General features: G+C 31.3%; 1 protein-coding gene and 1 long non-coding RNA gene across 11 annotated transcripts in view; both read right to left on the bottom strand.

The window, feature by feature from the left end:
* Nucleotides 1-397: 397 nt before the first annotated feature.
* The window catches only part of Liprin-alpha (PTPRF interacting protein alpha), a 303577-nt gene continuing 279245 nt past the window's right edge, over nucleotides 398-24729 (bottom strand). For 8 of the 10 annotated variants that reach the window (XM_076512546.1, XM_076512549.1, XM_076512552.1 and 5 more), the window contains 9 exons: nucleotides 24545-24684; nucleotides 23564-23663; nucleotides 20820-20901; nucleotides 19925-20125; nucleotides 16982-17157; nucleotides 12212-12309; nucleotides 9568-9743; nucleotides 6472-6540; nucleotides 398-5907 (listed from right to left, as the gene is read on the bottom strand). In XM_076512546.1, coding sequence (XP_076368661.1) covers nucleotides 5842-5907; nucleotides 6472-6540; nucleotides 9568-9743; nucleotides 12212-12309; nucleotides 16982-17157; nucleotides 19925-20125; nucleotides 20820-20901; nucleotides 23564-23663; nucleotides 24545-24684 — 1108 coding nt within the window. In that variant the 3' untranslated portion in view covers nucleotides 398-5841. Of the gene's footprint in view, nucleotides 5908-6063; nucleotides 6154-6471; nucleotides 6541-9567; nucleotides 9744-12211; nucleotides 12310-16981; nucleotides 17158-19924; nucleotides 20126-20819; nucleotides 20902-23563; nucleotides 23664-24544; nucleotides 24685-24729 lie in introns of all 10 variants that reach the window. The other 2 variants (XR_013030960.1, XM_076512547.1) reach the window with 2 other exon arrangements.
* Nucleotides 6557-9219, bottom strand: LOC143256009 (uncharacterized). Its single transcript, XR_013030961.1, has 2 exons — nucleotides 8179-9219; nucleotides 6557-7970 (listed from the first exon to the last, which is right to left on the bottom strand). It is a non-coding gene; the product is annotated as an uncharacterized LOC143256009 (long non-coding RNA).

Raw genomic sequence — 24729 nt, 5'->3', positions numbered from 1 at the left:
ACGTGTAAAAGATTTTGTTTCACAAAAGGCTTAAAATAATTTTTTTCCCACTTTTTAGAAAAATATTTTTCACACAAACAAAGCTCAGCCCTACATGAGATCTCCATTACACTTACTGTAATAAGCTTAGCATATAAATATAGAAACGTGGAAGGATAGGCAGATGAAATAGATACATGTATTATTAATATTTTATAAAGTTATATAAACATTTCATGAACAGAAACAGTTGTTTAGGTGGTAATATATACTAAATGACATCAAAAACAGTTACTATTGAGATGAACAAGTTTGTTTTGTTGGTAATAGGTGTTATATGACTTCAGACATCATTTATTGTTTAGATAAACAGGGGTGTTTAAGTTGGAAATACGTGTTATATGACATCACACAACACTGTCTTTCTCCATTTATAGTATATAAAAAAACAAACAATAACATGAGTACATCTAAAGGAGAAACAAATATAATACCAGACTTTTTTTATCCTCAGTGATTGTATTAACCCTTTCTTTCACTAGATATACATGTCATAATACAACACAGTTATGGCAATAATACCCACGTGTTTGTACAACATACTCATGAGAACAATGAATACAGAGAGCTGACCGACAGTTAATCTTGCCAGTAAACGTTCATTCAAGAAACACTATAAGGTGTTTAAATACATTACTCAGAGTTCTTCAATTTCATTTTAACCACAAAACTAATAGAACAGCTTCTTTTTGTCATAAACAGATATATTTTACATTTTTACTTATCTCTAAATGAATTTACATGTCAAAAACTAACAATAATGTGTAAGTGAAAGATTGGTAGAAGGCATAACCAAAAGCATTCTTTAAAAAACAACTAAGCAGAATGTTTGACCAAAGTATTTCTTCTAAGGTAAAGACTAATATTTAGCTGAATGGATAATAGAAAATGTAACCAAAGCCTAAAACATGGGTTGTTAATTTTTATGTAAAATAGAGTAACGTAATTAATGAATAATCCTTATTTAATGACCAGTACTTACCTGCCTAATATGTATGTTGGTACAGACATTTTCAGCTTCGTGTAGTTTGACAGATAGACATTCATATAACTTTGTCTCCTGAACTAAAGAACACTAAATACCTTAACAGTTGAACGTAATATGGGTACCATACACTATTAGGATACACGTAACTTACTTTCAACACAATATTACTCGAGCAATTAAAAGTGATCTACAAAAGCTTTAAAATTATTTCAATACAAAAACAAAATTCAATGTTTACTTTAGTAATTTTCATCTAAGGCAACAGTTATTTTAACTGACTAATGCAATTCAGAAGTTTCTAGAAAGTCAGTCAAATAGTGACAAGTACCAATACAACACATCTAATACTTATAGACCTTGCCCTGTGCTGAACAGTATAACAGGTTTACATCCATTTGCTGCATTAGGCTTAGAAACTTCATATATATACGCACGTGTAGGATATATTTCACTGGAAATTCTAGGCCCTCACAACATTTTAATATTATACAAATCATTGTACTTGAGATAATTCAATGATTCCATTTTTTTCCTCAAAAAACACACTACAGAACAATATATAATAATTATTTTAGTTATGTTTACTAAAGGTAAAAAAACCAAAAGAAAATATATATATAGTTAAATAACTGTATACACAGTACTAATGAAAAGTCTCTATTGATTTCTACAACAAATGGAAAACATGATTATATCATTTCAGTCTAGTTTTCAGCTTTCTAGATATGGTTCAATAAAATTAGAACTAGGCAGGGTATTTGTTAAAGAATATTTTTTATAATTAAATAACTAAGAATAGCAACCTGAGAAAGAACACAAAAACTGCTTTGCTTGTTTAATATGCTCTAACATCACAGTATCTCAATACAGTTTTTTTGAGAACTGGTTAACTTCTGGCAAATACCACATCATTTAGTAAGAAAGCACAGTTATATTCTTGCTATAAGATCCTATTTCATCAGCTATTGTCTGGAAATTACTAAAATGGTTTTGATACAAGATCGAACTATGTTGCATTAACTTCTGGTTAGAGAGTTACACGAGTTTTGTTACACAGTTCAAACACAATGCACATTATAAAATACGAGTTACATATTTAAGAATGTTGAAGAGCTTGGAGGACTCAAACCATGTTACCTGTCTCTCTTAATGATGAACTGATTTTAGTAGTGATATGAACCAAAGAAAAAAAATTATCCTGGTTCTCATTCTGTTGTTTTTCATTTCATGACACTCAAGCACTTTTGTAAATATCCTGTGTAACTAACAGCATTCCCACCACTAAATCTTTAAATTATTGGACAACAAAATTGCTACTAATTAACATCTGGAGCAGCTAATCATTGTAACATATGATTTGATGTGTATTTAAAGATTCCCTTTGCACTCCATTAGAGAAGTGCTTGGCCATATTAGTATGGTAGTATGTCCTTAACAGAAGATAAAATGTCTAAACTTATAATTAACTTCAAATCTTTTTCAAATGCTAATGCTATCAAGAGATTTTTTTCAAGTATATTGTAAGATATAAACATATGTATAAGATGAAAAAAAAACACAGACTGAAGTTAGTAAATATATTCACTATTGCATCAGTTTTGTAAAATAAAAAGAAAATATTATTTGTTCTGAAAATTCTTGATTTTCTTTACTTAAAATGTGTTTTGTATAGTATTTTTATTTGAACTGAAACAAAAAAAAACAGAAAATTAAAAACGTGTTCAAGAAGCAGGGGTTAAAAAAACAACATACATATAAACAATTTAGTAGGTCTGGTACGATGTTACAAGAAACATACATACATGAAGACAGCATAGTAGGCCTGGTATGGATGTTACAGTGGCAGTGAAACTTCTTAAATGAGCTTAACTTGCCCTCTTTGAGGACAAGTTATTGAGAATACATACTAAGCTTCAAGAGTAGTATGAAAGAAATGGAAACCTACATCTATACAGATACTAGGTGGACATATTATTGATTTTCTTCTAATGTTTTACTTAACTGGTTCTTCTATGATACGAGTCACAAAGTACACACAGTGAAACTACAAATTAAGAATATAACATCAACAGTTACAAATGAAACTAAAAAACAAAAGATTTTTATGCATACACAGTGAATTCTCAATGATCAAACTGACGGGTCAAAATGTCATCAATCTTGGGTGATGCAAGAAAGCTTCCACAAGCATCATCACACGGTTTATATAAAACCACTGAGATTACTCAACTCTCCCTCCCAGACCATTAGTTTAAATATACAACTGTAATTCCTTGGGAAAGAAAACCAACATAATGATGCAACAGTTATTTCAAAACACCACTGTGTTGGTACAAAAATATTATGATCACTATGAAGAACCAACAATGAAACTGAAAGCACTATTATATAGTGCAACACCTCTGTAAAGATACAATAATGATCTTAAAAACTTACTAATAAAGATGTGAAGATACAAAATACACGGGTTATAGTGAGGAAATAATGATTACCAGAACCAATCTATTGTGGTATTAGAAATAATAACAAGAATATAGCTGTAATGAAACGGTAGTTGTAATAATACTACAATGTGGATTTAGAAGAAAATGGTATGATGATACCATAAAAATTTATCACTAACAGCCCTGTAATGATTTATCACTGTTTCTATGGCAACTCAACTGTACTGTGTCCAAGGAGTTTTCAAAGCTGAAATGTTTTACAATGACAGAAAGCTTCTCATTTGTCAAGTGTTTTATTGTTGTTACAAAGATGTTCTGTGACTAATTTATAAATTTATTTCTAACAGAGGTATTGACATAAGAAATTTAAAAAGAGAAAGTTTTAAAATTAATGCAGCTTTTCAACTAAAAATTACTTTTAAATAAGGCAACTGTGAAGTCGTACGGTAAATGATAAATAAGAAACCATGATGAAAGAGAATTTAGACATTTTTGTTTTTTTCAAAGTTTTTACACAATAATTTGTGAAGAATTGTTTACCCAACTGCTGACTGTTATTTTTACCTTATATGAGTAAGCTGATGCAAAAAACTTAATCATCAGGTGAATGTTTTCTGCTTTAAGTACTGCAAACATCATGTACTAGTAACTATATGTCCAATCATGCAAATAAAATAATGCTGCTACCACAGCATTTTGAGATTGCTTTTGCACTCTAATACAGAATTAAAGATAAAAATGTTTGATACCTTTAGTTCAGAGAATGAGAAGCATTATCAAAATAAATGCTTTGAACTTCATTTTCCTTCAAACATATAAAATTTCAGATTTGTTTAAAACTAATTATGACAAAAATATATCAAAATACAATGCTACAAATGACACATTAGCATATCTGAAGCTCTATTATTTTGCTGCTGATATTTAACTTTATGAAATATGGCTATAAGAACAGTGAAAAATATATGTTTGGGGGAAAAAAAGAGAGAGAAAAAAACACGAATAATTATGACTACACAAAACACAGTTAAATTTTCCAATTTGCAAAAAAGCATTGCTGATACCCTAAATGCAAGTTTCCAATTGTTCATTATGATGTTTCTATTATGACAAGTAACTGTATTGAAATATGAAGATATTTACTACCTATAAAATTTTTTAAAAATCATAATAGAAGGTTTTTTTTGTGTCTTAAAAATCAATATTTTTATACTAATAAATATAACATTGCCAACAATCACCCACATGTATCAAATAGTTTAATGAATAATATAGCATGAAAATTATATAAAACCTTGATCTAATTTTGAAATAATGGTTTTTCTCGTGTGTGTGTGTGTGTGTGCATGTTCATATTCCTACACATCCACAAGTGCGGGAAATATTCAAGTTAAAATTTCCACAAATTGCCATGCTTGTATAAAACTGAGAATACAGTACCACACAAGAAAAACAAAGTAAAATATAAAGTGTACCTACACTTATGACAAAACTTTTTTTTTCTCTCTCCTATTTTTAAGAAATAAAAATATGGTATGACTTAGCAATTTGTTATCTTGGATAACTGAATCTTAAAGAATCTCGATTAATACACCAATACAACTACTATCCAGTGGTAATTTTCCAAAGTTTTACCAAGACTAGTATTGAAACAGAGAGAACAGAAGGTGTATTTAATTTGGTGAGCATGTACAATAATCTACTTAACTGGGATTAATCTTATTTAGGCTTAGCTGACTGGGAGTACAAAGTACTTGTAAGTTTTATGTACTTCAACTTAATATGACAGAATCATGCTCTGTTTGATGGTGAACTGAGCATTCATCTCTGTCAATGGTCAAAATTAAGACTCGCATAGAAAAAATGTATCAAACACAAACCAAGTGAATTGCTGATTACTAGAAACACACTGTATAAGGATGGACCTATGATGACAGTGAATCTGCTCTTCTTTCAGCATTCTAACTGAGAACTGAGGCAATGGGCTGTATATGCATGCTTAAAGGACTCATTCACAAAAACAAAGATGAAGTTGAAAAAGGTCTTCCTTTGCTAGATATGTCTATTAGTATTCAGAGCTATTTCTTTGTTATTTAGTAGATGCAGACCTATCAGATTGTTTTTTCTTTGGCATGTCTCCTTCTGACTCGATCAACATAAACACATAAATATACAAGTATATTGATACTAGTTTTGTTATTACATTTTCTATATTCCATTGAAATGGATGTTTCTGACTATTATACACATGGCACTCGTGGTATTCCCATAGTCACCAGTTGCTGCGGCAGTCAGTACCGTGGTGGAATCTTCTTTAAACTACCTCCACTGATTAGCCTTCTTGCAAATATTGGCATGTACATATAGTTATCAAACCAAGCGATCACCCTGTACATTGTGGGGGACAGCCCCTGAATGAGACGAATGTCGAGGAGCCTGTACAATGGAAGACAAAAATTATAATTTGGTTAAAAGTTTTCCCGAGGAACGTAACACCAAATGCGCATGTGTGTGTGTAATTAATAAAAAAACAAATAACAGCAAGCCATGCATGAATAAGCTAAAACAAACATGAATAAAAGCAGCACAGACCAAGCAACAAGGGACAAGGTGGTGCTCTTACAAAGAGTAAGAAGTTGGGAACTGCAGGTCTAGCTATCTACCATGGAGAAATCTTCTAGCCTGTGAAAAATAAGGAAAAGCAGTCAAGCATACATCTATAATCTACTAAGCTGCTCATAAACAATGGCTTAAAATAAAACAGAAATAAATCCAATACACTCCAGTGCTCATTAATATATATATACACAATCAAAGAATTGTTTACTATACAAAACTTGTGTTTTAAGTGTTATTGTAGATTGGTAAAATCCTTACCACAGCAAATTCTGATATAGTTGAATAAACTAAGTGAGTAAATGCCATAAAATAGGAAACACTGTTGCACCTGCATAACCTCACTTTTTATCTTGGTTGTTAGTGCTTAAACTTTCTACTTACCTCATCTGGCTTTCTATCTGTTCCTTGAAGAAGAAGGTTGGAATATTCCCTTTTCAACAACTGTTTAGCCTTTAGGAAACAAAGAGTTACGTTTACAAACACTTGCATGTCTGTAACTGCAAATACAACACTATGTAACACAAATTTTGTTCCTGGATAGTATGTGTTATTTCTTAATTGCTTACATTATAAAAGTACAGAAAATGGCCATTATTCCCTTCAAACTTTGCTTTTGTGACATGGATAATGAAATGTAGAAATTAACCTATTTTCTATGTAAAAACGGGCAAATTTGTACATTTTCATTTATTTACATAAGGTCAGAATAAAACAATACATGAATCAAGATTTACATGTATTAATACTAAAGTTATACAAAAATGTTTAGAAGTTAGTAGTTTTTTCAGATTTGCAGGAATTATGTGCACTCCAGGATCTTTATTTGTGGTCCAACAAAGACAGCAGGTTTGACCTTTGCCTCAAATAGGTTAAAGAAGTCGTCTTGAAAGTACTTGAAGGCTGCAGACTCCTTATCAAGAGCTGTGATAAATTGTTTCATAAGACCCAATTTTATGTGCAATGGTGGGAACAACACCTACTGGAGGCCCACTAGTAGCTTACACTTGACATTATGCATTCCCCCCCACGGAGAATTCGGTCCATTGTGACCAGTGCTACCTGTTGTAGTGTGCTGCAGTGTCCCTGCTGTCCCAAAGGCAAAGATAACAGGGAGACTTGATAAAGCCTCCTTGGAGATCCATTAGGAATGCCTCCATTTTGAAGTCTCCGATAACTTCCCAGCCATCATACTTCAAGGCTTCTAGCAAGATCTTGACACTGTTGTATTCCTCTTTGAGGTGCACCGAATAAGAGATGAATACTTATTCCTGTTATGGAGCAGCACAGGTTTGAGGCTTCTGGATGAGCTATCAATGAGGAGGTGCCATTCATTCGGGTTACAGGCAATTCGAATTGCTTCGCACAGACTGGATATATTGTGGCAGAAGCAGAGCTCAACTTGACAGGTGAAGAAGCTTGAAAAATACCAGTGACGCTTCTTCTGACTTGCAACTTGCACACTTTCATCTAACAAATCCCACTCCTTGAGCCCAGATGTTAAAAGCTCAGCATTTGAATTGGTTAGACCAAGATCTCTGATCAATTCATTGAGGTCTCTTTAATTTGGTTAGTATTGGTTTCTCTAGCCAGCTGCACCTCTGACATTGTAATCTGGATCTTCAACATCTACCTTCTCTTCTGATTTGCTGCTCTCTTCTGAGGATGGCTGCTTTCTCTCTGGTAGAGTGGGTACAGGGAGCTCAGGATAGTGTGGAAATGGATGATGGAAGGTCTGGATATATGACAGCAGATGCATTCTTGCCATCCCGACACTTGGAAGAGTCCACCATGCAGAAGTAGCAATTGCTTGAGTGGTTAACGAGTTGATGCCAAATTCTTGGAATAGCACACTTCATGGCTCTTTTCCCCTCTGTACCATCCTGCAAAAGAGCAAAATAAAATTATTATGAAAAATAAATTTATTTCATCTACAACTAATGTGTAAGAGGTTCGTGCAAAATATTTTACATGTGATATTTTTTCTGTAGTATTGGAAATTTACAAAAAAGATACTTAAATTTTAAAAGGTCTAAAATTTGTATAATATAAAATCTTACTATTCAAACAAGAAAGAATTGTCCATCTTACCTTCTAGTGTTTTTTTGTAGTGCTCGCAGGTAAAACGAGGTGCCCAGGGTTTGTCTTGATCCCTGACAGGCATGCTGAAATATGTCTTGTAGGCTTCACACATTTTAACAGATGTTGTCACAGAGTACTTTTTCGCTCTTGTCTTAATAAATTGGCCACATACATAGTAGAATGCATCTGGAGAATGCTTGCAGCTTCTTGATGCCATCTCTCAAAATCAGATAGGTCTATGTGTTCATTTAGGCAGCTAGAACTAAAGTGAAGTGGTGTGTGGTGAGCCCCTGTATATATATATTACTATGGAAAGTTTTAGAACTTTCTCATAAGTTCTACAACATTCTAGAAAATTCTTGTAAGTTCTTGAAAATTCTCTATCAGCCACTCAGCACTAAATCTACCTGGAAAATGGGTAAATCTGAAAATTTCATTACCCAGGTCACAAAAGCAATGTTTGAAGAGAAAAGTAGGTCTTTTTCATTTACTTCAGGCATAAGCAATTGGAAAATAACATTTTCTGCCCAAGAAGAAGAAAAAGTAAAACTTTCGTTACATAGTGTAATTGAAGAAATGTATTGTACCTTCTCAGAGTCTTTGTAATTACAAAATAATATTAAACCTTTTTCAGTATCAATACTTACTAAACAAGCATAACTTTTCTTTAATAGATGTATACATGTAAAAACGGCTCGTTTGGGTTGAAAATATATTTTACATAGAAGAGCGAACAACGTTTTGACCTTTTCCGGTCATCGTTAGGTTCTTTGGATTAAACCTCTAAATTAAGTCTCTCAAACAAAGCTGGGCCTTTAACAGAAATGTGACTTTTATTTAATCATGAGACAATTTCACTTGCTCAGAACAACTCCTGAGCGATAGTATCAGAACAATAGCAACCCACATGTGAAAAGTGAAAAGAGAACAGGCTTTGAAAAACGTTATATACAAGGAGAAATGACCTAGAAAATATCCACATTTGATGAGAGTAGAAATACATGTATATATAATTATTTTCTTTATCATTTCAAGTAGAATTTTCTTGCATGAAAAATTACTACATTATACTTATATCAAAGCTTTATTGAAATTTTTCACTAGCAAATAAATAAATCTATAATAATTAATCATCTGATTTCTTAGGGAAATTTTAAGCAGCACAGAAGAATTGAAGCAAAGTCCAAATTTAGCCTCTGAAAATAAATTGGCTTATTTAAAAAAAAAGTACAAACTACAGAGACAAAAACTAGCTGTAAATATGGAAATTTGAAGTTAGCTAGAGCTTTAGTCAGTTCATTGTTAACTACAAACATTTTTTACTTATCTTGTATGATATACTGTAGGAGTTTCAAAGAAAATATTTAATTTCAACAGAACTATTTATGTAAGGTTTACCTGAGTGTTAGGAGTTGGAATTTGAAGAGCTAAAGCCATTGAGTTATAGTCAAAATTATCATCTAGTGCGATAAGAGCTCCATGAACTCCTGATTCTAATAAATTTTGGGAATATTCTTTTAATCCCACAGAATTCAACCATTTGATGATCCTGTCATTAGACCACACCAACACATCTGTGAAGGAATAATTCAAAATAAAAAAAAATTACTGCATACATAACTTGAATGATACTTAAATAAGAGAGCTAATCCACATTAAATTATAATTAATAAAAAATATATGCAAGAACAGATGAACAGTTAAACCATATCGTAGTTTGTTTTTATCACAACAAATTTATAAAAAATTTACCTAAATCTTACTTGAATGCTAAAACCACCTTAGTTAGCAATTTCAGTTTGCATGTTTTATTGGCTAGTTTGTAATGATGCCTAGGAAGTGATGGTTCAATATCAACTTTAGTATAATGCTAACAAAGCACTATGCCCAGGCAATACAAACTTCACACTGACTCTACTTCTTATCTTTTATATTGTCCAAAGTCAAAGAGACTGGAGTGAGAACAGGAGTCATGAATGTAGTTTCTACAACTACATGAATTATAGCATTACAGACATGAAGCTTCAGGACTGAATGTAAATTACCTGGTGACAAAATGTATGCAAATGGTCTTGCATGAAGATGATGGAAATCATCTGCAGCAGCCCACTCCAGTGGAAGCTTGTAAGATAAGAGTAGCACTGAGTTAAGGATCAAGATAAACAAAGAGTGGAAGAATACTTCCAATTTACCTTTATCCAAACAATCTTAAACTCACTGAGGTGAGAGAAGAAACAAGTAATGAATTATTATCCACATGTTTGTAGAACTCCCACTTAGTACATTGGGTTCAGGTTCAAGTCTTCAGAGAAGCAATAATGTTGAAACAAATGAGATACTTGTGAAAGATTCTAGAGCCCTATTCCTGGGTTATGTGGGCCTACTGGTTCACCATGGACAATGGTAAAATAGGATGTAGGCTAAAGTAACTGTATTAACAGAATATCAGCCAACATTGGGGGGATCAAGTTTGAAAGAGTATTACAGGAAGACCTGTTGTTCTTCAACAATTTTCTATGTGACAAACAAGTCAAATTATACTATCATCTCCTTCCTCTTGTGTTTGAAATTAAAATATTTACCATGTGAATTGTTGTTTACCTTACAAGAAGAAGGAAACAGACAGAGAGACCTGATTAAACATGTGGAAGTATATAATGGAATCATTATTCAAGAGGAAGGAAATATGATCCGAGAAAATACACTACAGAGATCTCTCGTACATTTGTCTTCACAGAAACTACAAAACAGGCTGTGTCTTCAAGAACAACAGAGAGAAGCACAGGATGTACCAGTATTTTCCCTAGATGATAGATAACAAACTGTAATCAAAGAGAAAATGAAAACTTGAATAGCATTGGATTCTAGTGACCTATAAAATGGTGTGAGACACAATAGCTAATGAACACTAGCTAACGTATAGACTTCTGCTCACTATAAACTTTATTTTTTGAGTCATTAGGGATGAAATAGAACCACATTTTTTTCTTAAAATATCAGTTCACTCTAGACAATCACACACTTTTTAAATATATTTCAAAATTTTGTAAGATTGAGGCAGAGCAGTGAATTATTTCTGGAAAATTATTGGTTGGAAAAAATATTGATGAAACAATTCCAAAATTACACATAAAATTGCAAAATAACATAATTCGTAAAGGCATAAAATAAAAACAAAGAAACAATCAGAACAATTATGTCTATTAATAAGAACAGGTCTGATAGTACACTAGGTGGCTCATATGTTTTATTATTCTTATGGATAGAAATTAATTTCAAAGCTGTAAAGCCTTGATTAGGAAACGTAGGAAGATCTTCCTCTGCTTCCAGGATATGTGGATATTTCTGACCCTACAATACTTAATATTTAATGATAGCAGCACATAGGATTCTTTTTCTACAGTAATATATATGTGTGGAAGGACATTATCTACCCCATTAAAGATGAAGGGAAAAAAATCACTGTCTAAAATGTGTGAGAATAAGTTAAAATCTTGTTATATTTGCTTCTAACTAACTTGTTATAAAACAGTTTATATACCCACTTCAATATAGATCTCAGTGTGCATATTTCTGTGAATAGTTCAAAAACTGCTCTTAAGTTGTCAACTCGAATATGACTATTTTATTGAAATGTTATGGTAAATTTAAGGATAGAATTTTCTGTGTGTGATTTATTGTGCTTTTATAAGACATTAGATCAACACCACACTTGTTACACATGCTTTTTTAAATGCTATTATTACCAACTTTGGCAAGTTTTTACTGTCAAATTGTAACACTTCATTAAAGCTATACCTGTTATGAAGTTTTGTAGATTTTTATTTAAAAAAACATAAACATCTCCTGGTATTTGATCTATTCTTTGAAAATAACAAAATTTATATGTACTTAACATGAAGGAAAATAGTTTTATATTTTATGTCTTTACGAAAGTGATAAAAACCTCATACAGAAAATATTTGAAATTCAGAAACATTATGTAAAGCATAATTTAAAAAGATACTGCATCAACAGATAAATACTAAGCTTATATTCTTACCTTTTATTTCATGTTCACTGTTTCTCCTTCTTTCAGCAAGAAGCTGCTTATCATAATTTAATCTTTTTAAACAGTTAATACCATACTGTAAGCTTGTCCTGGTGAAAGAAAAAACAGGGTCTCAGAAGTGTAAAGGTAACAATATTACAAAACTAAAGGTTGGAGATGGCTTATTCTGTGATTACATTACTATTTTTTAGTCCATGATTGCTGTTTGATATTTTCAGACAGAAACTGGTTTTCCGAGTAAGTGTTAGATACTAAGTCAGTAAAAATAGCAGATTTGCTCAGTAAATAAAGACAGTAATATGAATCCAGTTACTTTATTGAGTTTTCCTGTTGTATGTGAGCCAAATATTGGAACTGAACAAGTTTGACAAAATGAATACAAAAACCTTTGTTATACAATAAATGAAAAAGAAAGCGGTGTATGCATTTGCATACATGAAACAACAATTACTTTTACTAGACTGTGATTACATCTACAGCATTCCTTCTTTCAAATTAAATATGATAATCTTCAAGTAAAGACTTAAAGAACTTCAAAGCAGAACAGAATAACACCTGAATTCAACAGAGAAACTCAGTTTCTTTGTACCGTTAACATTGTCACCCTGTAACCTTTGCTCTCTCTTGGTTGTCTGTAACATTTATACAATGTTAAGTCTGTCAGTAAAAGATATTATGGTCATTAATCCTTTTAACCCAGACTGTTATATATGTTAGTGCAATATTCTATTGAAGAGTGTAAACATTATCTATTATAAAGAACAAAGAAATAAAGCAACTAAATACAACAATTTCAATGATTTCCCAGACCATGTGCTTAACTCTTCTGCATGAGGTCACTCAATTTAACTGATCCATTTTGTACACATTGCAGTTCCATACTATAACCTTTATTACAGCCTAAGTATCTACCAAATATTTGGTAAGTACTAAAAGTATTTTGTACATGGAAAATAATTTCTTCAATGAAGTATTACAACCAGGCATGCCAATGACATTTATGAAAAAAAGAGGAAAAGGTATATAGCCTGGCGCCAGAGGCGCCACAGCGCGGCTCAGCCGCGCCTGACTAGGGGGTCTGGGGTCATTTATAACTATAACTTTCATTTACAGTTTTTAGCAGATTGATTTATTCTTTTAATTTGCATTCATTTTTTAGAAAATATATCAAAATATCTAAAATTAACAAATAAAATAAAAAGTAAATAAATGAAATTTAAGATTGTTTATTTGCTATTTATTCAGTTTAATTTTTTTCTAAATCAAAATATATTAGTAATATGAGTTAATAAAGCCAAAATAACTCAGTAAATATTTCAAATACAAATCATTTCATTATTATCCTTTTTTGTCATCAATAACATCATCATCATCAACTAATGGTATGCTGCCAATTAAATGTTTTACAGTCATTGCCAATAACTACTTCTCTGCTGCATATATTCCATACAATTTTCAAATCACATAAAATTACTCTTTTGACTAATCATGACTACCTACAGTTCAAATTGTTCATCCATGCAATCTTGTCATTATACTACTGGTACCTTAATGTCAGTGAATTTTCCATTCTTTCACAAATTGACAATACAAACTAAAACAGCATATGAAGGAAAGCTATGACATTGCTTAAACATTCAACTACTGATATGGTTCAATATTAAACTGCTGATATCAGTGATATGCCTCAGAAATAAAATTTTGTACAGTCACTGACATCAACAACTACTGCTCTGCTGCATGTATTCCATTAAAATTTCAAATTACTTAAAATTACTCTACATGACTACCTACAGTAAAACTTGTTCATCTATACAATCTTGTCAGTAAATTACTGGTACCTCAATATCAGTATATTTTTCATTCTTTCACAATACAAACTGAAACAGCAAATCAAGGAAAGCTTTGACATTGCTTCAAAATAAAATGAATGATATGCTTTAAAATAAACCACTGGCACTGTATGCTGCAGATAATAATAAAATGTTTTTCAGTCACTGATATCAACTTCTGCTCTGCTGCATAAATTACAGTCAAATTTCAAATCACTTAATTTCCTTTAATCAATCTTGGCTACTTTCCTCTTTTTCGAGACAAGGGTTTCCAGTGCTCTCTTCCGAGCTTTTTTTCTCTCCTTCTCTGAATGGGCAGCTCTGTGTGCCTCTGTGGCTTTCTGGACTTTTTCTTTAGCCAAGGTGGCTGGGCCAGATTTCACAGAACCATAGGCCTCAAGCCTTTCTGCCCTTTTCTTCTGATTCTCCCTCAGCTTTGAGGTAGACTTTGAAGCTGCTGATCTAATGTCCTTACACATTCTCTTGTCTACAAGATCAAAATTAACATCTTTCCTTTTAAACATTTCAATCGCTGTTGTTTCTTTGGAGCATAGAGAATATTTTATCGTCTGGTATGCACACGATACCAGACCATGAGACCTGCAACGAGACGAAACGAGACTGCCTCCAAGATGGCGGTCAGATTTTTTTTTTCTGCAATAAACATTGAAAAAATACGATTTCTCCTCAAAAACCACCTACCCGGCCCCCAAATCGCTCATATTTTCTCCTTGAATTTACACGAATCTCGTAGGTGATCGTTGGCCGTTTGAAAACCGGGGAAATCCACGTTTCAGCGGAAAAATGGCACACATGTACAATTGAAAGATTTGTTTCTAAATATATAGTTTTTCTTTACTAATACAAAAGCAAAGTGATTTCCTCCTAAACAAATTTCAAATTTTTCTTTTCAATAAAACTTTATATTTTATCTATCTTCTCTACCATAACTCTGTACAAGATTGGTCAATCTGACCCAACCTCATAATTACCAATAGAATGATTTCAAACTAATATAAAACTACATTTATTTATTTTTAGTAGCTCTGACCCTGAAACATCTGTTTATTCTCAAATCTTAATGTTTTATCACTCTATGAACCTTGTCTAACTACTCACTATTCATGCCATTACAAGTTTTAAACCACTTGATAAACATGCAGTTCACATTGCGCCATGATATTATATTATGCAGATGCTACTTGAAAGTGAAACATGTAAAAATGTTTTCATTATATTATTACTAGTCATTTTATATGATTTAATGTAACTAACCTAAAGTTTCTTATATTTTAGTTATTTTTATAATAATAAATAAAGAAGACATATGAAATAAAGTATTTACTTTTTTTTAAAAAATATAATAATGGTATTACTGCACTATATAAATTATATTTAACTGAACAATACTCAAAGGCACAACATATCATAACTATATCCCAATTTTTCAGGCTTTTCATCCATGCAACAAGATCTGATAAAAATTCAGCTAAGTTCATCAATACGTTTCCCACGTGAATAAAACTGAATATTCTCTATACAAAAGACAACGTAACATTATACATAGAGTAAAACCCTGAGTTTCTATTGGTTATACATAATTTAGTATTGAATGCAAGAGGGAAATATTTGCAATTTCTGAGAGAAAGAATGAGACAGATGGGCACAGCAAGAGAGGCCTGATTTTCTATTTTATTGCTCTGCAACTGAATAAGATTGAAGGCTATGTAAATTACGCTTTGCCTGAGCAAAGATAACATTATAATGAGTAATTAACAATAATTTCATACTTCATGAAGCAGTGGTAAATAAATTAAAGAAAAAACATTAAGAAAGAAAATGTCATAGTTCTCATACAAGGTGAAATTCATGATTTTCAAAAAATATTGCCTTAAGAACTTAAAGTTTCCAAACTGTTAAACATGTTAAATTTTTTATGCTATAGTTATTGATGTAGTATAATAAGAGAGTAATTTAAATTCTGAAAGTAACTTACTAAAACCTCATCACATACACACAAACAGGTATAAACCATACAATAAAACTATAAACCATAGTTGTAAATGGCTTCTACTCCATTTGATCATTTTAGATATATTCTAAGAACACATTTACAGCTACCCTATGCAATATGTGAACTTTCTTGAAACCCCAATATCACGCTTACTTCCTTGTTGAAATTTTGGTTGAAAAACAAAATCATACTTAACAATGTTACTTAAAATAATCAACCATTCGGTTTACATCAAAAGTACTTAACCACAGCCATATTTTTACTGAAACTTTAAGTTTACTGATAATTAATTTGGTACTATCATACTTAAAATAAAGTGCAGGATTTAACATGTTTATTGATCATCAGAGGATATACACATGATGTGTAAAATATATTTAACTACAGAATTATGAAACTTTTTTCAAATGTTTGATATCACTTGCACATTAACAGCATTCACTTGCTCATTGTTCACTGCAAAATTAGTTAAACAAAATGAAATACTAATTATTAATATATCAATATGAAATATAGCTTATCTACTTGTTTTTACTTTTAACCTTACTGAGTCCGTTTCTAACTGAAATACCCAGTTTAAAGATAGTAATTACTTCATTTTTTAAATCAAAATTGTCAATATTATACACAACCTATAAACAATTAATTCTTCTACATATTGAAAAGTTGAAATTATTCATTTATTACCATACTTTCATGCACTTTTGTTATATACTGTATTTATTGAACGTTTTTCAAAGGGTAAAAGTTACATTTCCCACTGCTATTATTGTAACTCTCATGTATAATTATGTTTTGTATCTTCTAAATTTACATCAGCTTTCAAAGAAACTGCTCATTTCTCTAAACGTTACATATACAAATAAATTTCATAGTTTTTTTTTTTTTGGTTTTTTTTTTGTCAAACTTACTCACCTATGGAAACTATCCACCATTTTTAGATGAACTCGCAAATCTTTCTTAGTTAAGTGGTCAAGCATCCGGGCATCAACTAAACACTCCATGAATGTAGATCTGTACTGTGGTAAGCCAAGACTTGGAAGCCATTCATTTCCTATCCATTCATGATTCATCTCACCAAATGCTAAAGTCTAACAGTACAAAAGATAAAAAAAGTGTGTAATATAAATTTTGAACAACATGCTACACATACTCACTATTAATTATTTCAAGAGCATATAAAAAAAGTTAGGAAAATAATTCAGGACCAGTAACAACACCAGAAGTAAATGGCATATTTCCACACTTTACATTTAATTATACTCTTTACTGAAGAAAAGTAAAGCAAAAAGATAGCAATTTGTTTAAAGATAAAAAACTATAAAGTTTTACCAATTAATGATAAAGTTATTTAGGAAAAACACGTGAAACTGACTTTTCACTAAAAGTAAAAAAAATCATAATTCCTGAAACTATTTTTTTGTAGGAAAGAGTTTAATCATAATTTGGCAAAACTAGTCATTACACTAGAGGGAGCTATTTGTTATAGATAAATTTTACTTGCATACTAGCTTTGACTTTTCATATGGAACTTCTTATTGTCAAAAGTTCCAATATCTAAGTGAATCATGTTCAAATAGAAAATCAGTCATTCACATGAATCTAAGCAGACTAATAAAATTAATTTCATGAATTAATTCATAAAACTTAAATAGGTGTAAAGTTCACTAAAGTTACAAAATAATGAAAAACTTTGAAAAACAAAAATCTTTGAAGTAAGTTTTAAAATGTGTTTGACACATAAAAACAAAGTATTTCATTTGAACTTTCTTTTTTTTAATTAAACACAAAATTACATAATGGGCTATCTGTGCACTGCCCACCATGGCTATCAAAACCTGGTTTTAGCAGTGTGAACATACAGACATACTGCTGCACCATTGTGCAGGGAGCCTTGTTTTTTTTAGTTATGTAATTAGTTTGAACATTAATAATTTGGTAATAACCTACATAAATAAACATGTCAAATCATGCAACTTACTTTCAAAATATGTATATATATATATATATATATCTTACTCTATGTGCATACACTAAAACACTGTTATAGCTTTCACTATTTCAACCATTTTTGTGATTTGTCCAAGGTAACACTCAAGCAACTCTTCATGTTTCTAAAAAATAGTTGCAAAAGTCAATTCAGGCAAACCATTTTTCACATTTTTAATTATTTGACTTCATTTTTTTTGCATGTTGTCATGTATTACAGTTATTGCTTGTAAGATGGCACTGGAAATGCTGTTTGTGCTAACTTCTATTAGATTTATTATGAATCATGTATGAAAAACACTGGAGAAAATCATTCATATTTATTACTGCAGGTTTATTGAAGTAACATATATCACTTACATATCCAGTTGTGTAACATTTATTTATTGAGTATATTTTATGCAGAAATGTAACAACAAATCATAAAAGAACTTTTTGTTTCATTAATATGTACAAGCTAAAAGTAACTTATTTTAGCTCATTTCCAATAAACCCCTGATACGGAAGGGGCTAATACTAACTTTAATGGTCTATCAAAAATACAATATTGTATTTAGTAATGGAGTTATGAGCTTTCTTTAGCTGAACATTCTAGGAGCTAAAACATGTGTCACTTTTTCCAAGAGTAACAACGATTAATGTACCATGTCTTGTAAAAAACTGTACAACCATTTTTAAAATTGTGCCAGAGTTAGCTTGATTTTAAAATTTTGTTATTTACATCAACCTGTGAACAGAAAAAGATCAAATAATAAGGTTGACTCTTTCTGTTGTTACTTACTTTTCTGGTTTAAGCTGGAATTCACTAAACATTGCAGATGCATGTCAATAAAGTATTAATAGTACTTCAATCTATTTACTAAGCTCCAGAACTACAGACGTAGTATTAAAAACTACCATTTCACAGTTTTATAACAGATATAGTATCTTCAAAAAAATAAATGTTTATTAGCATTTTTCATTTACAAAGTCAGCTCATTGTCCAGCTGCAGTAAGATTCAATGTTTCTTTTAAGCCTATTTTGTTTTTGTAACTATAACTTTCATTTCTATGCACAACACTAATGAGTCAAGTTTGTTTCACACACATGTAAGGAGACTTAATGAGATGACAACTAAAGAGCAATATTTTAGTCTCATTTGAAATAAATGCCTTTGACACAAGGTTTCCTAATTGATGGTTTAGACACAACTTTGTAGAGTCTTCTAAGTGCTGGTTTAAGACAAACATTTTGCTCTGGAAGATTTACTAACTGTTTAAGAAATAGCATTTTGTTCTATAAGGTTTTCTACTTGCCAATAACCACTAATTTATAATCAACAATATACCTAATTAACATCTTCAAAGACTTAGTTGCTAATTCTTCTGATGATTTTTCACATCATTTGTCCTGAAATATTTGACAAGTAATTTACTTAAATTCTGCAATATTTAGTAAAATAATGATTTATGAGGACCTTTTAAAACTATATCCAGAATACCTAAGTTGATTATCTTACATATATTTATACATCATGTTCACCTACTGTTCTGGAATGTTTAGCAGTTGCTTAAGGACAAATTTAACATGAAGCTCAATTAACAAACATGTAAAGTCAAGTTATGTAGACAAACATGCCTGATAATACAAGTTGAACAATGTTTTAAATCCTTTTCATACTTTTTATTTTCAGAAACATAAAAGTGATCCAAACACATCATTCAATGTCTCAATAACATCTAAAACACATCCATGTTCAGTGAGCAACCTGAGGAAATCAGTAAATGGTTGATCTGATGATTTTATACCATCAAGTCAATGTATTGTTCTAGAATGTTTGGTGGGTGTTTTTCTTCTTCTAAGGACATTTTAATGTTAACCTCACTTACTGTTCTGGAAGGTTTAGCTGCCGATGGGCTGGTGAGAGCAACCATTTCCTGGATGGCTAAGCGAAGTTTTAGTCGATGCAGAGGATTGCTGATACCAATTTCTCTCTGGATTTCCGTATCAGATAAAGCTGACATGATGGCACCACTTTTGACATTAGCTCGACAAGCTGCAACGTACCAGGGTGGCATCCCCACCCACAGCTTCAGACAAAAAAATGTATTGTTAAGTGTAAAGTTTTACAGCAGATAACTAAAGAAAAAAACTCAAAATGTTAAAATGCAGCTCAGAGAAATCTGTTTCAATATGTTTAAGGGAAGGCATTTATGTACTATTGATATATTTTACATTTCTTAATTTGATTTTTCAAATATCTTTCTATTCTATACAATACACAATATTTTTTTCAAAGCCTCTAAACAAAGATCCTTTGATTAAACTAGAAAAATGTACAATTGCTGATACTGATAAATGGTGAAAAATATTTTTTTCTTTACACTTATAAACATGCTCATTTAGTTATTTTTGAAATGTAAACTTAGGCTACAGAAAATAAACTATTGAAGAAAAACAACACAAATACTAAAGAATCTAATCAATTTAGATTTTGTATCTCTAAAACTAAACTAAACCAATCACTTAAACACAGGTGGTTGTATAAAAAGAAAACAATGCATATCAGTCACAGTTTCACAACAAAACATATCAGTGGATTACAGTCACATGAAGTTTACTTTGGCAAAAAGTGCAAAAAATATACAAATACAATTAGATATCAAGACCTTGCTCTTCTGGCCTTGTATTTTGTAAGTCAATTTTTTAGTTTCCGAAATAAACAAAATTAGTTCTTCCTCTATTTTGTAAGAAACACCAGTTTAAACTAAGCTTTCTATTCACCTCTAACCATGCTACTATAGTTGGACCATTCCACAAAGCAAATGGAGTTCCTGCCTTCATTGCTTCTGCTAATAATTCATGTCTGAAAGTAAGAATAACAAGGTAATTAGCATGTCAAAACAAAGTACTGGCACTAGATACATTTTAACTCAACAGAACCATGCAATACCAAAGTCCTTCTTTTGAGTGGAACAAATTTATTTATCAAACCCCTGTACTTCATAAAACATGAGCAAAACTTCAGTACAACATATTTTATTAAATTAGTGTACATAAAGATAGAGTACAAAAATCTTGAGGCACAAGACACACAGAAAAATTGCAGTCCTCTTCTATGGTTAAAGTTCATGTTTGTTTTTATGATATCAATGGGTATTTGTATTTCTTTTTATTACCAGTTTTGGATAAAGACAATCAAATGAATGACAATTCACTAACTTTAATTTTATTTCCACTAACCTTTGAAATGTATGAACTTTTCTCTTAAAAGTTATCCTTCGCAAAAGGTGACAGTTCCAAGAAAGAAAGAGGATGAATGCTTACAACAAAAAATATTGAATATGTACTTAAATAAGAGTTATGTGGAGGCAGATGCAGCCCACAGAGACCTATGGACTCCAGTGGAGTACAATCTTCTCTAACTAAACCTTCTTTTCAACAAGAACAATGAACATGGCTGTATTTATCCTCTTCACAGCCCTTGACAGAAACTCTGGTTAAAGTAATTCATGCATAAAAAATGAACTGTTATGATGTAAAATCTTATAACTTTGTAGTATTGTAATAGAACTGTAGTTTATATTTTACTGTTGGGTAAGTAGGATATAAGCTATAAAATGTTAACATATTTTGAAAATACATTTTAGACTCCAACAAATGATTTATATTTGTAAATGTTGTCAATGATGTTAAGAGACAGCAAATATTGTTCTTTTTACTCATACTGTTCTTTAAAAATTAAAATCTTATGTTGAGATCAAATAACATTGCAGTTCAGTAAGTTCATATAGTTTTCTTTCCACTGACTACTTGGTTTTTTGGTATTTAATGGCATAAAGCAACGTAGCTATTTGCAATAAAAAAGAGTAAACCAGCCTTTGTAAAAAATATGACTTTTCATTTTTTTTGAAGTAAAACACTTCCCTGAAAAAGTAAAAAAAACCAAACAACATAGCAACAAATGTACAATAGTTAAAAGTAAACAAGGTAAAAATGGTACATATTAAAATATGGGTTTGCTGTTTTGTTTTTGGAGGTGGTGTTGAAATTCCAGAATAAAGTTAACACAGTCAAGACAGCCGGTATCACCATCACCAATGTCACCATTCAAAGCTAATGGTACATTCTGAGTGTAAACATGTATAAAATGGTGACACCTCTCCTGGCCATAATGATGGCACAAAGGTCACACAATGGTGCATCAGTACCAGATAAAAGAAAACAAAGGGTTCAAGAGCTATGACCAAAGTGAATCCTTGTGAAGACAACATCCTCGCTATCACCACTTCAAAAAGTAGAAAGCCAAAGAGCAATAGCAGATTTGGATTGAAAAAGACTGTTGGAGTGTTCTTTACTCTGAAGAATGGGTGTTCTTAGGGAATTCAAGGCCAAAGTGATGTGTTGAAGTGCTACTAATATAAACTGACCCACCAATGACAACCCTCAACCACTAGGATTTCTCATCCCTTTCACAGAATGCCATGCACAGCAAACATGAGGGTGGATGTTCAGATCCTAGAGGAGGGAAACATAAATACAGAACCTTCTTTGAAAGGTCCCCTCACCACGTACAGGAACCCCACCTTGAATGGTACTCAAATGTAGTTTTCCTTTATTAAACTATAATTCTTCATTGGTCAAAATTCAGAGTTGGCTTTCACGAGTGTATTAGTATTTAATGCAGGAACAAAATATTTAAAACTTTCTGAAATGAAATTATTAAAATGTACATAAAAAAACCTGAATACAGGAGTATATGATATACCTTGCTTAAAATTTACAACTACAATTTTAGGGGTGTGTAGGAAAAGTAATTTGTGTCTACTTCTTCAGCAACAGACCCAATTTGAGGTTATTGTGATTGATAAAATAACTATACGTCTGTGAGAATTTAGGAATATTTATAACTACATGGTACCATTTCTCTTCCTTTTTTTTCTTTGTTACAGGCAAATGATTCATGATTTATCTCTTCAATGGATTTTAATTTTTTATTTACAAGAAATTATTCTAGCATAGAAAGAAGTATACAGGAAGGTATGGCATAAGAAACTGAAAAAGATTGTTCTAAGGTGGTATCCTCTTTATTTTTAAAACTCTTTTTCCCCATACAACGGATAAAATAAACAACAAAATACCTGTTGTATGTAAATATCTTCAGCAAGTTATATTTTGTATTTTCCAATTACTCCATTATTCGAGGCAGAGACCCATAGAAGAATAAAATTCAATAAAGTAAAACTTAATAAGGCCACACAATTGTTTGACCTTCAGTAACTTTCCTAGTAGAAAAAGATCATAAAGATAAAAGAATGTTGTTATCAAATCTGAAATAAGCCCATACTGCATATCAATTTCATCATCAAGTAGAAAGTTAAGTACAAGAACTACAGAAATTCTTATGACATACACTTTCACAATGCAAGTGTGTTTACACGGCTCTCAGATGCCTGATATTTATCTTAAAAGTGGAAGTTATTTTTGAGGAGCAACCTAGTTATCGAACAAAGTTTTGTGTTACTTACTTTTTTTTTGTACGTCGATCCACGTCGGCTTTCTGACCCAAACCACCAGTTAATCCTAATGAATCTGCCACCAATAAGTCATTCTCCTGGTAAGTAGCACCTATGTGAGATAATATAAACAAAGAGGAAAATTAAAGGCTTTCTTGAGGAATCTTGGAGACTAGAAATGTGCAGTAGAACCAAGTAACTTGTTTAATAACAACTGAAGTAACAATCAATAAAAATATAATGTCATTAAAACCTTATTACTTTTACTTTATGATTTTTATTAAATTGTTTAGATAATAAAATATGTTTTAGTATTTTTGCTTGTTTAAGCTTAAAGCTGTACACTGATCTACCTGCACAGTGGGTATTACATGGACTAAACCCCAAATTTAAGCATTATAAGCTCTCAAACTTACTGTTAAGCCACTAGTGGAACTTTCAGATTTTTTACTGTTACAGTTAAATTTTCACAATTTTACAAACACTAAAAAAATAACATAAGTTCAATAAGGATAACATTATTACTTTTTAACTGACTTAAAATGTAGTTTTAGGTGTCTTAACAGTTATGTTTGTTTGTTTTTGAATTTTGTGTGAAACTACACGAAGGCTATCTGCGCTAGCCGTCCCTAATTTAGAAATGTACAACTAGAGAGAAGGCAGCTAGTCATCACCACCCACTGCCAACTCTTGGGCTACTCTTTTACCAATAAATAGTGGGATTGACTGTAACATTATAACACCCCCATAGCTGAAAGGGAAAACATGTTTGGCATGATGAGGTTTGAACCCACAGTGTCTTAACAGAAAAATTAAGTACATAAATTACCCTGTCAGTGTTAAAGTAATTGGCAACTAAAATTACTATGCTAAAAAGAAGTTAAAAACAAATAAACAATTTTAAAATAAACTAATTGCAATGGTACTGTCAAGGAAACAGTCAAACAAAATAATGTATATTCTATATTTGATTTCAAAAGCCAACTCTCTCACCTTGTTGTATGATTTCTTTACTTAAGGCATCTTTTGTTTTTACTTTGTCCTTTTTACTGAAAAATCTTCCAAGGGAGGACTTCAGACCTTTCTTCTTTGGTGTAGTTTTGTGCAAGGAATCTTGGGAAGAGTTGGCAGAGCTAAGGTGGAGGATCAGCAGCAAATTAAGCTTTATTTACTTTTTT

The sequence above is a fragment of the Tachypleus tridentatus genome, chromosome 7, assembly GCF_004210375.1.
Source record: "Tachypleus tridentatus isolate NWPU-2018 chromosome 7, ASM421037v1, whole genome shotgun sequence".
NCBI lineage: Eukaryota > Metazoa > Arthropoda > Merostomata > Xiphosura > Limulidae > Tachypleus > Tachypleus tridentatus.
This window is presented reverse-complemented; position numbering and strand designations above follow the sequence as displayed.